A 22,031-nucleotide genomic window follows, 5' to 3' on the forward strand; every position below is an offset into this window, starting at 1 on the left:
CCGCCCTCCCTTATGATGAAGGAAATTGCTAAACAGACCAAATGGATGCCAGTGGGTTGGAAACTTCATCCAGTACTGGGTTGGTGTCCCTCCCAGGACAAGCTACGGAAGAGCGTTAGGGCCTGATTATGAGCCTGGTGGACAGGGTGGTGACCCTGATTTTTAGGTCTTGCCTAGCAGGCCTTTAGCCATCGGTCTTCACTTTTCCAGCACTGCACTCGTGCTTGTGGCGGCATCCACCTTGCGGGTGCGAGCAGCGGCGCGCCACAAGCACGAGTGCTGTGCTTGAAAAGTGAAGACTGCTCTCCCAAGTGTGCGCGCCACTCACGTGCTCACCGCCTGCTCCCCCTTCGCATCCTTCTTGCAGCAGCTGATAGTGATCTTAGTGGGGAGCGGGGGCTTTTTGATGAAGAAAATGAAAAACTATAGAGAAAACGAACAGGCACCATCGGCCTTGAATGAAAAGAAGAAAAAAACAGCCTGTGTTGTGTTTTGTGTGAGCGCGTTTCATGCGCAAAGTGACGTGCGTCTGATTAAGCATTGAAACCCGTCATCACCTTGGAGCAGAGGCTTGTGCTTTGGACGGCGCTCTCCCAGCAGCCCCCCGTTTCCATCCCGCTGCCTTCGTGTAAGAGGAGAAGTGAGTTTACAATAGAGTAAACTGTCTACACGGTTCCAGTGGCTTGGTGTGGAATCCACCAGAGGGACCCGTTCCAGTCCAAACTATTGGATGTATTGCTGTTTGTTTGGCTTTGGCCCAGCAAGGAATTGTGTGGGCACTGTTAAATATTATTCGTCAGCCCCTTCTGACGTTTTACTTTTGCCGGACCAACCCTCCTTGTTCAAATCACCCATTGTGATGTGTATTCTAAAAAGTTTGCAACATAGGTTTCAAGCAAACTTACTTTTGATACCACAGTGAGTCTTGAATTTCGTCCTCACTTTCCTCATGTGAACCTGTTTCAAGCCAAAACTCAGTTGTCCATTGCACCTCCTCTCATTAAAAAAATATTTTCTGGCTGCAATAAAATCTGCAGGCTGTGTGAGTGAGCTTCAGGCCAAGGCCAAACTGGTTTTACTGACTTGAGCAGCTTTCCTACTGAAGGATGTTGGCGACTCTGTGCTTGGGTAAGTCATCACTCTTCTAACCTTCTTTGTACTGCCTCATCCCTCGAAAGAGGAAGAGAGACTCCATTGCATGAAACCCAAGAGGACGCTGAGCTTACACATCTATTTTATCAAGGAACGTTAGGTGGATAATCAGCTCTTTGTGGGGTTCAGTGGTGCAAAAAACTGCAAGGCTGAGCATAAACAGACCATCTCCATATGGATAGTGCTGTGTATTAAGATCTGCTATGCATTGACTAATATCCTCCCAGAAGTACTGAGTGCTCATTCCACCAGAGCTAAGACTGCGGCCACTGTGTTGGCATACGGAGTACCTGCACTGCACTCATATATGTCTGGCTGCTACGTGGGCATCCACGCACCTGTTCGCCAAGCACTACTGCCTCCACAGAGGTATGACTGGAAGGACATTTAGCCCATTCAGTCCAGCACAGCTTTTTGATCTGAGCCATTCCACAGACCCACATAGTGGGAGGTCCTGCTTTGGTATCCAGTCACAACGGTTAGAAGTATCCGTCAGAAGAACACGTTTCTTACCTTGGGTAATGCTCTTTCTCATAAACCCTTCTCTTACTGCAGATTTGTCACTGCCCTCTCACCTCCCTGTCCTGTAGAATGATCTCCTTTTCCATCTAAAAAGGTCCCAGTTTAGACACCTGCTGATTGGTGCTTATATGCTACTTCGTTTGTCACTTCCGGACTGGAACAATGTCAGCAAGGAGCCGCACGGCACCACCTACTGGCACACAGGAGCACTGTTTTATGAGTTTCTGAACTCAGTCTGACACTTGGGGATATTCACAAGGTGAGGAATCTGCGGTTAGATAGAGTATTCACCAGAAGGAGCGTTACCTAAGGTAAGTAACTTGTTAATTTTGCCTCTACAACGAGTTTTAGCCTTTGTTGGCATTTTACATGGTTCTGTCTGTAACTAATCAGTCTTCTGTTTAGCCTGTAGCATCTTGTAATGAGCACTGTCTTGGAAGTCACAATATTTGCTGCCCATAATGTCTGAATGAGGAGTTTGCTCACATCAATACCTCTAAATCACAGAACTGTGCGTGTGCGTGCAAATGTGCACAACTTATTGATAAGCAGCCATTTGGTATTCAAGCGTAGTGGTTGCACTAGCACCATGATGACATGATAAACACATAAATTAATGAGAAAGTATGTTTTTTGTCTGTTGAAATGTATCTTTTCTCCTATTTTGATTTTAGTCGTCTCGTGGAGAGATTGGAAAATATGAGGAAAAACGTGATGGGCAATGGAATGTCCCAGTGTTTGTTGTGTGGAGAGACTCTAGGGCTTTTGGGGACAGCATCGGTTTTCTGTCAAGACTGCAAGAAGGTATGATTTTTCCCTTTCAAGTCAGTGCCTTCAATCTTTAAGCATGTTTATCATTCTATAATCTACATTTAGCATCCAGTGTTTCAGGTTGGGTGAGCATCCTCCTCACGGATCATCTCCTTTTCTCTGCTTAAGAGAAGGGAGTTTTTCAGACAGAATGCCCCAGCTGTCCTTTACAACTCTGTTTTTGCACCCACTTGTTGCCTTTTGAGTGCCAGGCGTCTTCGCTTTCCTACCTGCTTGCTATAATTTGATTGCTCTGATACACGTATGCTGCATTTCAACATTTTCAGCTGATGCCGGAACCATATGTCGCAAAGTTTGGAAGGCAATCATTATTAGTTGTCACTAGTGTCCGTGACTTCAGCAGTTCTCTGAAGGGTGGCTGCTCCCACCCTGTTTTCCTGTATTTGAACTACAACACTGCTTTGTTTGACCATAGCAAAACAGGACTACAAATTGCTGTTACTTCCCTGTATTCATTTTGTAAGACAAATGATATAATTGTTAACCCTGCGAAGTCAAAGGTTATGCAACTTGGTACTTGCAGGGGTATTATCTACTGGTTTAATGGTGCCATCAGGTTGGAAAGCGTGTGATAGAGATCAGGGTACCTAAAATAAACCCACTTCCACGGATAGAGTAATTTCACAGTTACACGCACATGCATTCATCATACGCTAGGGCCCATATCACTAACATACGCTCAAATACTCTACCAGCATAAGACCTGTGGGAAGAAAACCCTGCATCTATATCTAGGACGATAGGACCTGATTATAGTGGTTATCCTTAAACATACTCTATACAATCTATACAATAATGATCAAAATGTACACAATAATTGACAAGAAAGAATATTCAACACCATGTTTAAAAGTTATATTGCTTTATCCAAAATTAGTCAAAGTAAAATCAAATAAATCATTTCTCATAATTACCTATTCTAACTAAGTGTCAGAACGGGTCAGGACAAGTCTCTCGGTAAAGTCTCTCAAGACAGAGTCCTCAGCACGGTCCTCAGCAACGCAGCCTCACGCAGCAAAGGTAAAATGGCAAGTGGCAAAAACCCTCCCTAAGCTAACAATTCTTATAATGAAAAATACAATGGAAACACACATAAAGTTGGCAGGATAAACTGTATCACTGAGCAGAACGAGAAGGAAGAGATGTATCATTGCTACATCTGAAAATCTTCGCTCAGGAAAAGTAACAAGACGTTAACTACGGAACAGGAACCAAGAAACTATCAAAGTATCCAACTTGTACAACTTCCCTCGGCAGCCAGGCCACAGTTCATTGTCTGTTTCTGAAGCTCCTTTGTTTGCCAAGGACGTTCCATTTCTTTTGGAGATCCTCCAAACTGCTGATGTCCTCATGGAAAAATACAATAAGGACCACGGTCAGTTGTCTTCGACCTTTTTCCAGCAGGGGTCTCTCTTGCCACATCACAGAATATGCCACAGCCAGGCTTCGAAATACTGTCAGCTCGGCTAAGGCCTTTATAGGCCACAATAGACCATCTTAATTAAAGAGACAAAATAAACGTTACTACAGCATAATGATTAAACAGTGTTAACCCCACTAATACCCTTATGTGTATGTATTTATCTAGCTTTGCGACATGAAAAGCATTAATTCAGACAGCGTTTTTTGCTCAAAATAAATAGCACACAGCAACGTTTAAACATGAAAACTTGCACGTTATTATTAGGACAGAAACAGCACAAATAAGCTATCCCTCGTGTAACTTTCTCTTATGTTAAGACAAACGGGTTGATTACTAAAACACACTTGCACAAAGACAAATAGTTAATTGTTAATTATTAATAGATTAATAAAACGCATAGACATGCCAGAGCTTCAAAAGCCCTAGAATTTTCTAAAAGAAAACTCTGCTCCAGCAATCCCCCCTTTGGTGATTTTATCACCAAATAAACCCAAAAAAAAAAATTAGTGAAAATTTAGTCCCATTTTAGGAAAATCAGAAATGTCTTTTCCCTTTACACAACATTAAACACTAGTCACTCTTTCATCATCTCTCTTTGTCTCTAAGTAAACACTCTCCCTCAATTCCTCTAATTCAATTTCTTGAGGTTCTCTTTTCAACTTCTTATTTTTCTTTTCCTTATTCAATTTCTTTCTCCCTCCCCTGTTTTTACAACACACACACACCAATCTTATTATTAATAAAGCCACAATTATACAAGACAAGGGAAACAATATTCTACCTATAATAGTACTACCTATTTTTGCAATAAAATCCTTAGCAGCTATCATTTTATTAGCTATTTTAGTCCACAAACTCCCAGCTTCAAGTGGTACTAATTCTTCATGTAAATCAGTAATATTTTTGATATAGACCTTCAGGTCTTTACTTTCGTCAGGAATGTAAGTGCAACAATGTTGAACTTTCAAAATTCCACAAACTCCACCCTCCTTGGCCAATAGAATATCAAGGGCAAGTCGATTTTGCATAGACATGGCACGTACGGCACTTAATTCCGTATTTACCAAAAGAAACCCTCCTGCGGTATTTGTCGATAAGCGATCAACCACTGTGGACAGTTTCCGAATTCCATAAGCATTTAAATAAATTCCCACTGCTGGAATCAAAACCCCAAAAATATCACCCACAATTTCAGACCAAGTTTCTCTCTTGAAACGTGTTAATAAGTTAATATCTTCTACATCTCTTATTTTATCTGTATGAAAAATCTTAGGAAAAACCAGGCCCACATAACACGTGCCATACCAATGGTCAGGCAACTTGTAATAAGCCTTATTCCCACAAACATAGTACACTCCTGGAAAAATCGTATCTTCTCCACCTCTGAAACCCCAACCTGTCGCAATGAAGTATGTATCATGGCACTCACTAGTTCCCACAAAATATGTATCATATTGGGATTTCCTTCTGGTAATGCAAAGTTTACCCTTCTGCGGCGCATCTAGAGCTAAAGTTGGACTAGCCCCATTCTTCAATTCTTTTCCCATCTCAATGTCCCAAATTGTCTCACTCACTTCATATTTTTCCCCTTTCTCATGCATGTTCATTCTCCTTTCTTCTACCATATCCAGGAAAGCTCTCTCCTCTTCTTTCAAACTGCAAGTTAAATTATTCTTAAAAATGTAATCTAATGTTAATCCTATTTCTTCAATAAAAATCTCACCAAAAGTGTTAGCTTCTTTAGCTGGATTCAGCTCTTTGTTCATTGGCAAGTGCCCAAAAATACTATCTCTGTTAGACATCTCATAATCTACTTTCCCTAACAAATAAAAAACACTACTTAAAATACTACAGGAAATACCATATGTAGCTGGTAAATGGTGATAAGTAACACCCTCTGAGACGGATGCAGGTAATTGCATACAGACGTAGCAATCCCTTACTTCCATTGTCTTCACATATTCATATAACAGTTTAGAAAAAACATTACTAGAAAAATTATTAATTGACCTATCTTTGTGTATGTAACTACTACTTCTAATTGGAATTTCTTTTTGTGAATTCTTCTCTACATTTGTCACATTCTCTATATTCATTCCGAATTCTACTCTAAAAGTAACTAATAAAACTAAAACACCCCATAGAAGCATTAATAATCCAGTACAACAGCAGCACATTCTGCACCACCTCTTAAAGAAGGCACATCTATTACTATTATCCTCTATGTTAGCCATTTTAGTTTAGCCTCTACCACTCCACTACTGTTTGTACTTCTTCAATTCTCCAACAATTCTTCAACTTTCAGTTTATCCAAATGATCTCCTCGTTCACTTGATCCAAGTGAATCCTTTTTTCACTCAGTTTGGATATTTGTCATTCTTCACTTCAATTTCTTCAACATCAAATTGTATCAGATCTCCAACGTCGGAATCCTCAGTACTCGACTCTTCTCCAATGTCAGTCAAGAGTACTTTCAGAATTTCACCAGTATCTTCCTCAACCACTTTTCTCAAGACCACTTCCGGATTATCTCGAGTCACTGTTTCTTCTTTTCCTTCTTCAGACAGTGTCACATAAGACCATTCCGGTGATCTGTACTTTTGGTTGGGTCTTTTAACTCTTCTTATTTCTACTGGTTCTTTTGATTTCTTTGATTCTTCTTCTTCAGCCTTTGAAGTTTGACTTGATATTTCATTTACTTGTTCAGCTTTCGATGAATTTGCTCTTATTACTCTGTATCTCACTCTTTTAACTCGGTTGTTAGGCCAACGATCTCCTTTCACAACCTTTTTCGGCCTTAATTCTTTAACACTCTTTTCTCCAATCGAAGTTCTCTTTCTTAGAACTCGACCTTCTGTTTGTTCATCCTCATCATCTGTTTCAAGTGCCTCTTGTTTCCGTTTCCCAGTAGCTTTTCTCTTCTCCACAGATTTTTTCACCACTGTTTGAGACTTCCCTACTTCTGTCCCTCCTCGGGTCTCCGACACGCAATCTTCTTGCTGTCTACTTGTCCCTTCACCTAGCTCCTCATCAATGTTCCCTACACCTCCTCGGGGGTCTTCCGCAATCTGTCCCTCTCTATCTTTTTCTGACCCTGTTTCTTCAAGAATAATCTCAAGTGGTTCTTCAATCTCCTCCTCTTCTGATTCAGGAGTAATCTCTGTGTGATTTCTTTTTTCTTTTCTTTTCCCTCCACTGCTACTTGAAACTTCAGGCTCTTTAACAGAATCTGATCTTTTCTCTGATACTCGCAGTGATTCTCTTGAAGCTCTCTGTGCTTCCTTTCTCACTGATTCCGTATCTTCAGTATCTTCATCATCGCTGGAATCTGACTCTTCAAAATACTCTTTACCAGTTCCTTCTTTTGGGTTTGGAACTCTCAGAGTATGACTTGCATGTACCCAGTGCTTCACTCCAGCACACTTTACTGCAGTCGTCGTAGTCAGAATAACTTGTCTTGGCCTTCCCCACCTTGGAATCAAGCAATTTCTTCTCCTGTGAACTTTTATCCTCACCCAATCTCCTGGACTCAGATCATGGGCTTGCTTCTTCTCAAGTGTGGTAGCTTCTTCTCCATCCTGGTGAAACACAGAATGAACTGCGTCAGCCAGGCCTTTACAGTAATCCAAAATCATGTCATCAGTTATTGACACCAATTTATTCACAGGCACGAATGCATGGCGCATAGCACGTCCCATGATTATTTCATGCGGGCTCAAACCAGTAGTTCTATCTGGAGTAGATCTCATTGTCATCAGGACTAGAGGCAAAACATCTGGCCATTTCATGCCAGTGGCTAAACACATCTTTCCAATTCTATTCTTGATTGTGCCATTGATCTGCTCAACCACACCAGAAGCCTCTGGTCGGTATGCACAATGTAGCTTCTGCTGTATTTTCAATGCTTCACAAATTAAACCTATGAGTTCATTTTGAAAGTGTCTACCTCTGTCAGACTCAACTGTAACTGGAAACCCGTACCTAGGAATCAACTCCCTCAACAGTAATTTTGCCACTGTTAATCCATCATTTCTTCTAGTCGGGTAAGCTTCCACCCACCTTGAAAACAAACAGACTACCACCAAAACATACCTCAGTCTGTTCACTTGGGGCATTTCAATGAAATCAATCTGCATTCTTGTAAAAGGACCTCCTTCTCTGCCTATTGTCCCTAGACTCACCACTGTCTTTTTCCCAGTGTTAAATTGCTGACAAATTAAACACCTTTGACAGATGCTCTCTGCAATTGTCCTGAACTTTGCATTGTACCAGGTCTGCTTGAACGACCTCACCATCGCATCCCTCCCCAGATGTCCCTGGCCATGATACATCCTTGCCATTGACGACAAGATAGAGTTAGGCATCACTGGTCTGCCATCTCTGTAGACCCATACATGGTCTGTTTCTCTTGGAGCACATCCTGCTTTACCCCAATCTTGTTTCTCTTCTTCTCCTGCCTCATCTTGTAACTGCTTTACTTCATTCCACGTTTCTAGGACATTAGTAAACATCACAGAAAGAAAAGACATTTCTTCCATTCTATCCCGATTAATTGACTGATTTGTTTTAGCGCAATATTGCGCAACATCATTGGCGTACCTGTTACCAACAGTAATAAAATCATCCCCTGGACCATGGGCAGCACATTTCACAACAGCTAACTCCTCAGGCAGCTGTATCGCCTCAAGCAATTTTCCAATCAATTCAGCATTCTTTATCGGGGTTCCACCCGATGTCAAGAAACCTCTTTGCAGCCACAACTGGCCAAAGTCATGCACCACTCCAAATCCATACTGACTATCAGTCAACACGGTTGTTCTCAAATCTTTCCCAATCTCACAAGCTTTTGTCAATGCCACTAATTCAGCAACTTGCGCAGATTTCACTCCTTTCAATGGTGATGCTTCCATGACCTCTGAAACTTTGCACACTGCATATGCTGCACATAGCACACCATCATCATTCCTCAGGCATGATCCATCCACAAACAACACATGGTCATTCTCAGGTAAGGGAATATCCCTTATGTCTGGTCTCGGTTTTGTACAGTACTCAAGCACATCCAAACAATCATGATCATCTTCCATCTTTATACCCACATTTTCAATATCCGGCAAGAGTGTCGCTGGATTCACATTCACACATCTCTCAAGAGTCACATTTGAAGCTCCCAGAATCACTTTTTCGTACTTAGTCAGCCGACTATGTGACATATGCTGAGTTCTGCTTCTTGTCAAAAGAATTGCCACATTGTGAGGTACGAATACCCTTACAGGATATCCCATTATGATCCCCTCACTTTGTTCCAAGCTTCTGCATGTTGCAGCCACAGATTTTAGACAACCTGGTAAACCCACAGCTACAGGGTCAAGTGTCGATGAGAAGTATGCAATAGGCCTTCTCAATTGTCCATGTTTCTGGATTAACACTGAAAGTGCACATCCATTTCTCTCACTGCAGTACAATTCACACTCTTTCTCATAGTCAGGCATACCCAAAGCTGGAGCCTCACACATTTTACTTTTGAGCTCTTCAAATGCTGCCAATTGTTCTGCATCCAGATTCAATGGATCTGTCATTTCACTTTTTGTCAGCTTAATTAGTGGCTTTGCTATCAGGGAACAATTAATTATCCACTGACGACAATATCCTACCATACCCAGGAACATTCTCCCTTCTCTCTGGGTCTTTGGAGCTTTCATTTCTCTGATTATTCTGATCCTGTCAGTAGTCACTTTTCTCAGACCTTTTTCAATATTGTGTCCAAGATAATGAACCTCTTTCTTGCAAAATTGCAATTTGGCTGGAGATACCTTTAACCCTCCATCTGCCAGATGATTCAATAAAGCTATGGTATCTACTTCACAAGCTTCACGTGTCTTTGATGCCACCAGTAGGTCATCAATATACTGCACTAACACTGAGTTTTCGGGCATAATCAAACTCTCCAACGATTTCTTCAATAACTGATTGAATATCGAAGGACTTTCTGTATACCCCTGTGGGATTCGACACCATGCTAAGATACGCTGGCCAAACCTAAATGCAAAAATCGGCTGGCTGTCATGATGCAATGGAATTGAAAAGAACGCATGACACAAATCAATCACTGTATACCACTCAGCATCATGTGGAATTTGATACAGAATCACTGATGGATTTGGCACAATGGGACAACATGCCACCACAATTTGATTAACTTTTCTCAGATCTTGCACGATCCTAAATTTCCCATTGGGCTTTTTCAGTCCCATTATCGGTGAATTACACGGACTACTCAGTAGTTCTCTCAAAACTCCTTGCTGAATCATTTTCTCAATTATAGGAGTTATCCCTTCAATTATTTCTGGTGTCATTTTGTACTGAGGAATGTTAGGATATGTAATTCCCTCTTTCACTGCAATTTTCACTGGATCTACATTATTCATCAATCCCACATCCTCTCCTGTAAAATCCCAAACTGCTCTTTTCACAGTGTCTCTCAGCTCTTGAGGCAAATCCTCCGGATTGAACACAGCAAATGCACCAATTAACTCACTTTCTCTATTTTCTAGAGTCATTCGGTAGAAAGCATCATCATCTGGTGTCTCAAAAGCTATTCCATCTGGTGTACAAAAAATTGTGCAGTTCATCTTACACAATAAGTCCCTACCTAACAAGTTCACTGGACTCGTATCACAGACAATAAATCTGTGCATGTCTGAAAATTTCCCTATCTGTACTCTTACTGGTTCAGTAAGACGTGTTCTGATTTGTGTATTGGCTACACCAACTACTTGGATTGCTTCATCCGAGAGAGGAAGATTTTTAACATCTGTTGACCCGACAGTTGATCTTGTCGCACCTGTGTCTACCAAAAAAGTAACACTCTCCTCATTTATTTTCCCATCCACAAATGGTCCTGCCTGGTCTATTTCTAGAGTTGCACCAAGTATGCACTCTTCCTCCTCTCTTCGGCACCGTCAATAATCACCCTCAGACTCACTCCCTTCACTCTTTAACAAGTACTGCTGTACTTTGTTAGAACGTCTTGGTTTGTTTACCTGCTCATCATTGAAGAATCCCGAGTCCTGATTGTACTTTTGTACCCCTCTATTCTGCGGCAAGGGCGGTTTTGGCTCCTGACTCTGCTGTCTCACAGCTTTCTGTTGCTGTTGCTGCTGGTTATTCCCTTCATTCTGGTTCTGCACCTGTTGATTTAAGGATTTACCCTCATTATTCACTAATGGTGGATTAGGACATTCAGATCTCCAATGTCCCAGCTGGCCACAGTTGTGACAAGGGAACTTCTTTTTGGCTTCCTCAAGACTTCCTTTCCCCTTTCCTGCATATCTGGGTCTATTTCCTGCATTATTTCCTGGATTATTCGCCTGTTCCACTAACTGTGCTTCCTGTCTTTCTGCAACTTTCACCTGTGCCCACATTGCTTTCTCTTTCAGCTTTCTTTGTTTTGCTTCAATTTCATCACTGAAGTATTTTGCATGTCTCAGAATCTCATCTACTTTTTTACTCTGCCAATCCACCGTGTGCTCACGAATTCTCTCACCAATTTCAGGTCTTAAACCATATACAAATCTGTATACAAAATGACTCAAATCCTTGTCACCCAGGTGTTCATCTCCACTGAATTGTTTAAAAGCCAGTATCAACCTTCCGTAAAAAGCATGAACTGATTCTTTTGCTTCCTGTTGTGTTCGATCTATCTTAACCCAGTCTGTCTCTTTTGGAGGAACTTTACTCTTCAGGTATACCATCACCTGATCATACTTCCTCATCACTTCTGGATCTGGTGCCCCTGTTCTTGGATCTCTTGGATATTCCTCAGTAGGCCAACTCACAACTATTTTACACTCAGTCCACAAGTCTGCTGGAACAATTATATCAAACAGACTATTCAGGTCAACCCACAGCACTTTTGACAATTTCACAAACCTATCTACCTGCCTATACCACTCGACGGGCTTTTCTCTCAATCGAGGGAAATCATTCGTAAATGATAAAGTATCCTGTCTGGTCCATGGAACATGTACATATCCTCCTCCAGGTATTTCTCTCATGGGATAATTCTCCACTGGTTTCTCCTTTTCTCTCACTGGAAATGCCGAATAAGTTGTTCTATCTTCAGATTCCTCCCTTTTCTTATACCACCTATCCTTCCACTTTTCAACATCACCCCATCTTCGCAATAATGCCACCATTTCTTTAATCTGTCCTGTTCTACCAGAAGTATTCAAATTTTCAATGTCTTTCTCTGTGAAATCCATTCTATAAGTTTTCTGCAAAACCTTTACTTTATCAATGTCAACTCCTTGCTCATTTGCTATTGCTCTTAGCCTATCATGAGTATTTCTTGCTCTCCATGTTATGCTCTTGCACATAAACATTAATTCACCATCATGATGACTCTTCAGAATTTCTGTTGGAACTGTTCCTGTCACAAGCTCTTCTAATTCTATACGTAACTTAACCACATCAATAACTTGTGAATCCTTATCCTTTTTCTGAAGAACCTTCATCCAATCATTCAAATCATCAACTGTTATTTCAGCAGTTTTTCTCACTGGAACCACTTTTTTCTGCGGTTCTAAAATTGGCATCCCTGAACAACTAGGTTCACTAACATCCAATAGTTCACTACATGTGTCATGTCTTGTTTGTCTCAGGTCACTTCTCCCTGTCCTTTTATCTGAATCTCCTGAAGGACCAACTGAATTTGTCAGATTATTCCCAACATATGGAATCACTAGTCCATTCTCACCTGCTCTCTGTTTGTCAAACACAGGCATAACTGGACCTATTGTTACAGGCACCGTAACAGCTTCCAGATTCTTCGTTAACTCCCTAATTTTCTCAGTCAGTTCTGTTGTCGTTTTTGCTAATTTTCTAGCATTTTCCTCACTACTTCGATTTTCTCTTTCCCTGAAAGAACTACTACTTCTTGATTCAGGTGTCATTTTTTCTTTCTCAACTGTATCTCTTATCGGAGAAACAACGTGTGTACTCTCATCTGGTTCTGGTCTATATGGAGGTGGTCTCTTGTAAATCATGTCATTTAAGACCTCATCCTCATACTCTCCATATCTTCTCATATCTGACTCAGGAACCCTTTCTTCAGAGGGTGCAGAAACTTCAACTGTTCTCATTGGATATAATCCCTCTGTCATACTAGCATCTCGCCATCTTTTCATCCGATCATGATGTGTTTCACGATCATGTCTCCTCCCAAACATGTATCTGTAATACCCTCCAGATCTCTGCTTTTCTCGGTCATGAACTTCCTCTTCCCATTCCACTAAAGCCTCGAACTGTGTAGGTCTTGGCTTCGGGTCTAAGCATAACATCTTTTCCCGTAAATTTCTCAACACGGCCAAATTAAATGAACCATGTTCTGGAAATGCTAGAACACCATCTTCTTTAGTATACCTAACCCAATTTTGCAACCATATACAGGTATGTAATCCATATTTCGCAGCCATGAAGGATGCAGGTGTTTTCGCTGGAGGTAGCAATTCACCCTCTCTCGTTTTAACCTCTTTATCCTTGCTAAACCACTTCTTAACTTTTCCAAAGAAGGTCTTCTTCTTTTTCTCCTCTTGATAATACATTTTAGCGCTTACTAAAACCCTCTACTATACAATACGAGTTTTCAACCAATAGCAGCGCGACTCACACTAACGCACCAATCCTGGAGCGTCTACGTCACTAAACAGCTTTTCCAATCCCTGCGCGACTCACACTAACGCACCAATCCTAGCGCGAACCTTTTCTGATCCACTATCCAATCAGAGCGCGGACCTTCTGACGTCAATAGTCGCTGCAGTCTCTGTCTCCTGTCTTTGTCACTCGTCTACCCCTCCTTTACAAAAAACTCTCAGTAGACTTCGTGTCAAGATTTCTACAAAATCTATTAGTTACAACATAAAAACATCTCCATTGTCTGCTTCGCTAACCACAGGATAGTAAAAAGAGAGTCTATTTCTCAAGAATCAACAAACTTACATACATCTCATAACTGTTTCCTCTAGGACGTATCCAAAGAGTCTTACAATTAATAAATGTATATGCATTCACGCACATTCATACAAGGAAAATATAGTACATGCACACAGAATCCTGCTTCCCGAGAACAGCGCACAATCTGTCCTATTACAGAATTATAACTCACAACAACTAAGCAGCTTACCTCTGCCCAGTTCCTCAAACAAGCTCAGAGAATACCTATTACTCTTCCCGCGATAAGCTTTAACGGAAATCCTTACGGATCCCTGGGACTTAAGACCAGAGTTTCACAGATAACCTTCACTACAATACACACTCCTTATATACCAGAAATATATCTAATAGTAACATACGACGATGTCACTGATTCCGAACCCAGACAATGTGAACGCGCAACTTCAATTGTCACACGTAATTCCTTACAATCCCGTCTTTCCCGAGAGCAGCATATACTTCCCTCTGCCCTACTACGGAACTGCTACAACAGCTTCCAAATTCCAGAAGCACTACATATAACTCAACATGACGACTTCAACATATAGTATTAGTACATATACCAATATCATCAAAAATAAATCAATAATCAAAAAGCCAATATACAAGCAATCTTATCTTATCAGATCAAGACAACCATCTATAACCATCCTCTGCTACCAGAGAAATTGATAGAGATCAGGGTACCTAAAATAAACCCACTTCCACGGATAGAGTAATTTCACAGTTACACGCACATGCATTCATCATACGCTAGGGCCCATATCACTAACATACGCTCAAATACTCTACCAGCATAAGACCTGTGGGAAGAAAACCCTGCATCTATATCTAGGACGATAGGACCTGATTATAGTGGTTATCCTTAGACATACTCTATACAATCTATACAATAATGATCAAAATGTACACAATAATTGACAAGAAAGAATATTCAACACCATGTTTAAAAGTTATATTGCTTTATCCAAAATTAGTCAAAGTAAAATCAAATAAATCATTTCTCACAATTACCTATTCTAACTAAGTGTCAGAACGGGTCAGGACAAGTCTCTCGGTAAAGTCTCTCAAGACAGAGTCCTCAGCACGGTCCTCAGCAACGCAGCCTCACGCAGCAAAGGTAAAATGACAAGTGGCAAAAACCCTCCCTAAGCTAACAATTCTTATAATGAAAAATACAATGGAAACACACATAAAGTTGGCAGGATAAACTGTATCACTGAGCAGAACGAGAAGGAAGAGATGTATCATTGCTACATCTGAAAATCTTCGCTCAGGAAAAGTCACAAGACGTTAACTACGGAACAGGAACCAAGAAACTATCAAAGTATCCCACTTGTACAACTTCCCTCGGCAGCCAGGCCACAGTTCATTGTCTGTTTCTGAAGCTCCTTTGTTTGCCAAGGACGTTCCATTTCTTTTGGAGATCCTCCAAACTGCTGATGTCCTCATGGAAAAATACAATAAGGACCACGGTCAGTTGTCTTCGACCTTTTTCCAGCAGGGGTCTCTCTTGCCACATCACAGAATATGCCACAGCCAGGCTTCGAAATACTGTCAGCTCGGCTAAGGCCTTCATAGGCCACAATAGACCATCTTAATTAAAGAGACAAAATAAACGTTACTACAGCATAATGATTAAACAGTGTTAACCCCACTAATACCCTTATGTGTATGTATTTATCTAGCTTTGCGACATGAAAAGCATTAATTCAGACAGCGTTTTTTGCTCAAAATAAATAGCACACAGCAACGTTTAAACATGAAAACTTGCACGTTATTATTAGGACAGAAACAGCACAAATAAGCTATCCCTCGTGTAACTTTCTCTTATGTTAAGACAAACGGGTTGATTACTAAAACACACTTGCACAAAGACAAATAGTTAATTGTTAATTATTAATAGATTAATAAAACGCATAGACATGCCAGAGCTTCAAAAGCCCTAGAATTTTCTAAAAGAAAACTCTGCTCCAGCACGTGGATCGGGTCAGGTTGCTTGGAGACTATAATAGCCAGTAAACTAAAATTGGTGTCCCTCCCTAGTGTAAAGGCCTAATCCGCTTAGTGTAAAGATCTGCTCCTCTAACGACACTACGAATCAAGGAAGATCCTTGCTGAGAAGTTTGGTGCTAGTCTGTGGAACCTTCAGAGATATCATTTAGTGCTTAAGACGTGGGAGCCCTTGTTTACCAGAACCCAGTCACCATGTTGTTATTGGTGGAACTCTGTCTGGACAGTCATGCGCTTTATAAATCCTAAACATAAACATGTGACCGATCCTTACACAAACCTGCTGGCCTTTTGCAGGCGATCCTGGCATGTGCTAATGTTGATGTGCAGTAGACTTCTCAAGTCTTTCAGAGATGATCTTGACAGGTGACGGACGGTAGTGCTTCCAAGTAGACCGTGTCATGTGTGACACCTTTACTCCGCGTGCACTCCTCCTCCATGTAGTTTGTCTTTGTGTGCGCCCAAATCCCTGCATATGAGGAGCTTTTGCTCATAAGTCAGAATGAGCTGCTGTGTGACAGTTGGCAGCCAACTTGATTGCTTACAGGAAACCTTCAGTACTTTATCCGACTTTTCATTAGCACCCTCTAGGATCCCCTCTCCTGCCCGTGACCCTCTTGCAGCATACTATAAGGTATAAAAGGTTCCCTTCATGGGTTCACATGGAATTTTTTAATTTAACTGAAAATGTGGTTGCTAAGAGTTCTGAACAGACAGGTTGCCTCACTTGTTTAGAACTGGGCCTGGAATGCTGAACACAGCATAATGCAGATTTTTACACACAGGATTTTTTTTTTTTTTTACAAGGGTTCGCTTTTTAAGTTGTTGTTTTTTTATTTTGATAAAGGAGGACTTCGAAAGGCTTAGCCATTAGTACCCAACAGTCAGAGAGGTTTGTCTACAATTGGATTTCAGTACATCCAGTGCTTTAAATGGGCCGGTACTCACCGGTACTGAGTACCGGCACTTCTCATTTTTACCGCTCTGAGTACCGGCACTTCTCTGCTGCCAAGGCGAGTACCGGTACTCATCATTGTAGGGTCATTGTTGCTTTGGCTCACGCGCACGAACGAGGCTGTCTGACAGCCAAAGCGCCTCTAGCCCAAGCTGAGCCACCTTTAAACAATTCGGTAGGGCTCATCTGCATAATGTCCGGTGTTCACCACCACGCTGTGTTTGACAGAGCAAGGTCCATTCTGGCCCTGTGCTGTCAATCACATTCACACCATGGTGTGCATTTGTGCACACTCTCGAATCCAGGCATCCCGCTGACAGCAGCAATAGCAGCAATTAAGAAAGCCATGGGAGATAAGGGGTGTAAAATGCCCTTTATCCCACCTGAGTCTTTTGTGTGAGTGTCTGTTCTTTGTGTGTCTGGGTGTTTGCCTGCTTGTGTGCGCTTGTTTGTGTGTGTGTGTGTGAGAGAAAAGCAAGTGTAAGAGGGCGAGAATCCAGACACTAGGGAGGTATTTTAAAGGACATTCTCGGAATGCTTTGTGTGAGCATTGCTGCTTCTTTCTGTGAGTGCACACTCAAGAATATATAAGTATTCGGCCACATAGTAGAAGTGTCTTATGTCTTGTCCTTAGCCCCGCCCCTAGCCCCACCCACTTGCTACACTCATACCTCATTTTAATAGTACCTGCACTTATTTTTCTCATTTAAAGCACTGAGTACATCCCGTCTGACTCCTGAGCCCTCAGCCCTGTGTACTGTCTTTATGGCCTGAGGAATGGCTTGCATGCAGCCTACATAAACTGGTTTGCTGAAAGCAGGCTTGTTCAAATGCAGGCAGTAAAACTCAACCAGTCATTCCTCGGGACATAAACAACAAGCATTGAAAATGCAATAGGTCTCGCCTTTGATTAAGTTAAAGTCATTTGCTTTGCTAATGGTATTGTATTCTAGCTTTGCATTATTTAGTGTATTTGTCATATGTTGTAGTTGTATGTAGTTAGAATTGTTTTGTTAGCTGTGTAGTAGCTTAAGCATAGCGTTAGCAGGAAAAGAGCAGTTTTTCAGATTTGGGAGTTGAATGAATATAAGAATAGTATGTGTGTTAATTTCGTATAGTGAGGATTACAATAGCATGAGGCAGACGAAAGGGGCGAGGGGAGAGCAAATATATGCACATATCACAAATATTCACTAAATAATGCAAAGCTAGAATACAATACCGTTAGCAAAACAAATGGCTTTAACTTAATCAATGGCGAGACCTATTGCATTTTCAATGCTTGTTCAGTTTGAGTCTTTTAAATCAAAAAAATGAATTACACTACACTGCAGTGAGTTCGCCTGAGTCGGACAACACCTGCAGGGGCGAGGGGCAAATGCCAAAGGGGGTAGGGTGTTTGCAAACATCCGCCATCGGTTGCATTTCCAAAGAGTTATTCCAGATTTTGCTTCTAACTTTCGATTATTTTGATTTCTAACCTGGTTCTGGTTGAAATCTAGATTGGGAATATACTTCTAATACTAAAAAAAAAAGACCATGGCGATTTTGCGATGTTAGGCCAATGTTTATTATTTTTCGACCTTACATAAGACGGGTTCATTTTGATATATTGCGGTTTAAGGTGCCCGCCGACTGTTCTCTTTCCTCGGATGCACCTTCTTTCCTGCTATATTTTCGGAGATGGGATGGGAGCAGTGGCTTAAGAAATTCAAACATCGTTCGGGGGGAGAGGGTGGGCAGAAGAGGAGAGGGGTGCTTTGAGCTCAGAAGCCATTGTTCCCCCACTTCAAAGGGGGAACCTGCCCCCTCCTCGTCCTTTTGATTGATGACGCTCGTGAATAAGTGGGTCGCGCGGAATGACAGTCCCTGAATGGTCCTATTGCAAATAAAGATGCCCTTGGAAGGCAGGGCCTGGCACAGGGGAGTGTGAAGGAGATGGGCGCGCTGGCACTCACCAAGTGCCCAGATAAAAGCGGCCGGCACAATAGCACCTTCTCCGGGGGGATCGACAGCCTTTACAGCACTCCTGGTGTCGTATCCTGTTGGGGGATCCTGCCCTCTTCTCGTAAGCCCCTCGGCCGCTTTTCTTTTCCTCACCCAGTAGTTTACTTTGAAAGCAACAATAAATTCCTGAAGACGGGCGCTGAATATCAACACAGCGCTTTGAAAGACAGAGGGGGAAAATACACAGTTTGCTCTGTCCTTCTACAGATCAGAGAGTAGGAAAGTCGCCGAGCTGGGGGGGACAGAGCCCCACGCATCTCCGACGCATGGAGCAAGAGTGAAAGTAGCAGAACCAACACTAGGAAAGTAGGAAGCGACTCCCCCGTGGGGGGGGGGGGGGGGGGGGGGAAATATTATGAAAAATGTCAAAATGTTCCCTGTTTGCAGCATCACTTAAAAGGAAATATGCTCCAGAAGAAAGGGGTCAGGCATGTCCTCAAATAATTATGTTTCAAACTTCTAGGTGTCCTGGTACCCCGGAACCTGTATTAAGCAAATGAAAAAAAAAAAAATCATAGAGCGGCAGGAGCATCTTTCACTCTAGGTGGACCCCTCGCAAGTGGCTCTTCATCGCCATCTCCCCTGCCCCTGTGAAGATCAAGGGGTCTGGGTCACACTTCTGCACTGAAGCCAAATTGTCAGGATGAGGAGGAAAATAGTGAGCCCTTAACTAATCAGCGCCCACCCTCTGCAGACGGGACAGTCTCCTGGCCTACCAATTAGGAGCCGGCAGCCCCAAGGAAGCTCTGAGTTGAAGAACTAATAAATACTCCGGAGCGGAGCCCCCCCTCATTCTGCACCAACCACGCCAACGCAACTCCAACCCCCCTCGGACACTCACAGCGCCCAGAGCAGGGCCGGCTTTAGAGATTGTGGCGCCCTGTGCGACAATCTTTGTTGGCGCCCCCCAAGCAAACATTATTTTTTGTGGTGAGTTGCATGGTTTCTCAACCGCATATTAAATATATACAGAATACATTTTAGAGTATATAAAATGTATGCTCAAATATCATGTAAATTAAATAGGGATTAGATGGGGAACAGATATTATGACAGGGTCTCAGGCCCCATGGCTGGATTTATAGGTCTTCTTGGGTTCCCGGCAGTATGGTATGGCTGGTCCGCCCAGGCACTTCAAGGTTTGTCTGTCTGAGGACTTCATAGGTTTGTGTAAGGACAGACGGGGACAGTGAGGAGGGGACAATGAAGAGCAGAGACTGTATTGTCTCTTCTCTGCATACAGTGCGGGTTGCTGATGGGTCAGGTGTGCCTTCTCCTCTACCGCTGCTTGCTTGACCCAAGGGCAGGGCCACAGCAATTATGTGACAGGGGAAAGTCACATTAAGCATCAGGGTTGACTAAATTATGCGGAAAGAAAAGGCAAATTGTGCGGCGTAACGCGGTGCATATTTTGTGATCATATAACTTCATTACTTTCTATTTTTACACTTAACACTGTCTTGGCATAGGTTGCAGCTCATTAGTACTAGTTTAACCTCCAAATATAGCAACAAGCAACAGAAAGGTGAACTGCCAACCTTTGCCAAGGCCCTTTCACTGCGCAGTAACAGGTGTCACTGTGTTTTTAGTAACTTTTGAACTGTTTGAGAAAGAAACACATTTTTTGTTGTTGAGATCCGCAGATGATGCAGCAGATGAAGGATGAAGGATAATGCAGCAAACCCATAATTATGCGGAAAATGCCTCGGCCCCACAATTGCATAATTCCAGTGGCCCTCCCCAAAGGTATGCTGGGATGTGACATGGCCGATCTGGGCTAAGCCATGTTGAGAAGTCAGAACCCATTCTGTCGTATACCCTAAACAATTCGAGGTCACACCCACGAGGTTTCCTGAACCCTAAAAATGAACTGTGACCTTTTCAGAAGAGAGAGATACAGATAGGTGTCCCTCACCCCTCCTACCGTGTTATGCACATGTGAAGGAAGGATATTAGGAGTTAAAGGTACATGTAACTGATATTGCAGAACCCCACCCTGAACCCTGGAATCGGTAATCACACAAATAGTGGTATTTTAGAATATATATGAGTGTATTATATGCATTGTGTGTATAAATCATATGAACAAGAATTATCATCAGAATTATACACATATCAGCAATCAAAAATAAAACCTAGGTAAAAACTCGGTACACCCCAAACTTTGTTCATGTCATGATTCATCCCTAGCTTATTAGTTTAATTCGTATTTTTATTTAGCAGGCGTACAGCATATTGGACTATGTACTGCATAATGCTTACTGAATCATGTAATATGTAATCTCCCCACCCATCCCAAATTCCTGCATGCCAGCAGGCTCGAATTGCAATCCCGATTGTCAGCATCTCTCTAAGCAGCCAGTTACTCTACTGGCCTCACCTCACTTGCTAGCGCCTTTCACATCCTTTTTCTGTGTTAAGGCTCATAGAGCAAGGAAGGCGTTCTTGCCACTTGGATATTTTATTTGTTGCACAGGACAGAAGGCAAAGTCTCTTAGTTTTTAGGAAGCAAACAAAAGTCGCTGTTTTGTAGAAGTTACTCCCTCCAGCCTTGAACTCGCACAGCCCCTGCTCAAAGATAATTATTTTCTGTAAAATGATGCAGAGAACGGAAACATCATTATTAAACTTGGCAATGTAAAGCAGCAGTGAGGAAGTGAACAACGAGTGTTGACTGCTGTGCATCAGACATGATTTCATGAAATACGGACACTTTCGTGGCGTCGATTAATATCAATCGTTACAGAGAAACGACAGTAACTGGACGATTGCAACTCACAAATGTGTTTATTCCTACCTTTATTCGACCACACCGTGCTGACCTACCTTCATGCTGCAGGCGGAGCTGGGCCTGGGCTCTCTGTGACAAAAATCCCGTGGAGAGCGCACGCCAGTAATGTTAGCCGCCGGAAGTACATCTGTTGACTTTTCCAGGGCCCGCCCTGCGATGTAGTACTGGTCAGCTAATCATAACACTTACAGCAATGCATGGGCTGGAAAAAGCGCGCCTCCTGATTTGTTAAACACGGTTTTCTCTCTTCCATTTCTACGAAGATTAACATTGTAGAAAAGAAAGAGGGACAACCGTTTAACAGTGCAGGCTTTTAGACGATGTGACTGCCACTGCTGGCGCCG

The 22,031-nt window shown here is 42.2% G+C and overlaps 1 protein-coding gene across 8 annotated transcripts in view; it reads left to right on the forward strand.

Annotated features, from left to right (window-relative positions):
- RPH3AL (rabphilin 3A like (without C2 domains)) overlaps positions 1 to 22,031 on the forward strand; it is a 937,546-nt gene that overhangs the window by 361,998 nt on the left and 553,517 nt on the right. For all 8 annotated transcript variants that reach the window (XM_085649361.1, XM_085649368.1, XM_085649367.1 and 5 more), the window contains one exon: positions 2,349 to 2,478. In XM_085649361.1, coding sequence (XP_085505487.1) covers positions 2,349 to 2,478 — 130 coding nt within the window. The remainder of the gene's footprint in view (positions 1 to 2,348; positions 2,479 to 22,031) is intronic.

Source organism: Triturus cristatus, chromosome 3_2 (genome assembly GCF_964204655.1).
Source record: "Triturus cristatus chromosome 3_2, aTriCri1.1, whole genome shotgun sequence".
Lineage (NCBI taxonomy): Eukaryota > Metazoa > Chordata > Amphibia > Caudata > Salamandridae > Triturus > Triturus cristatus.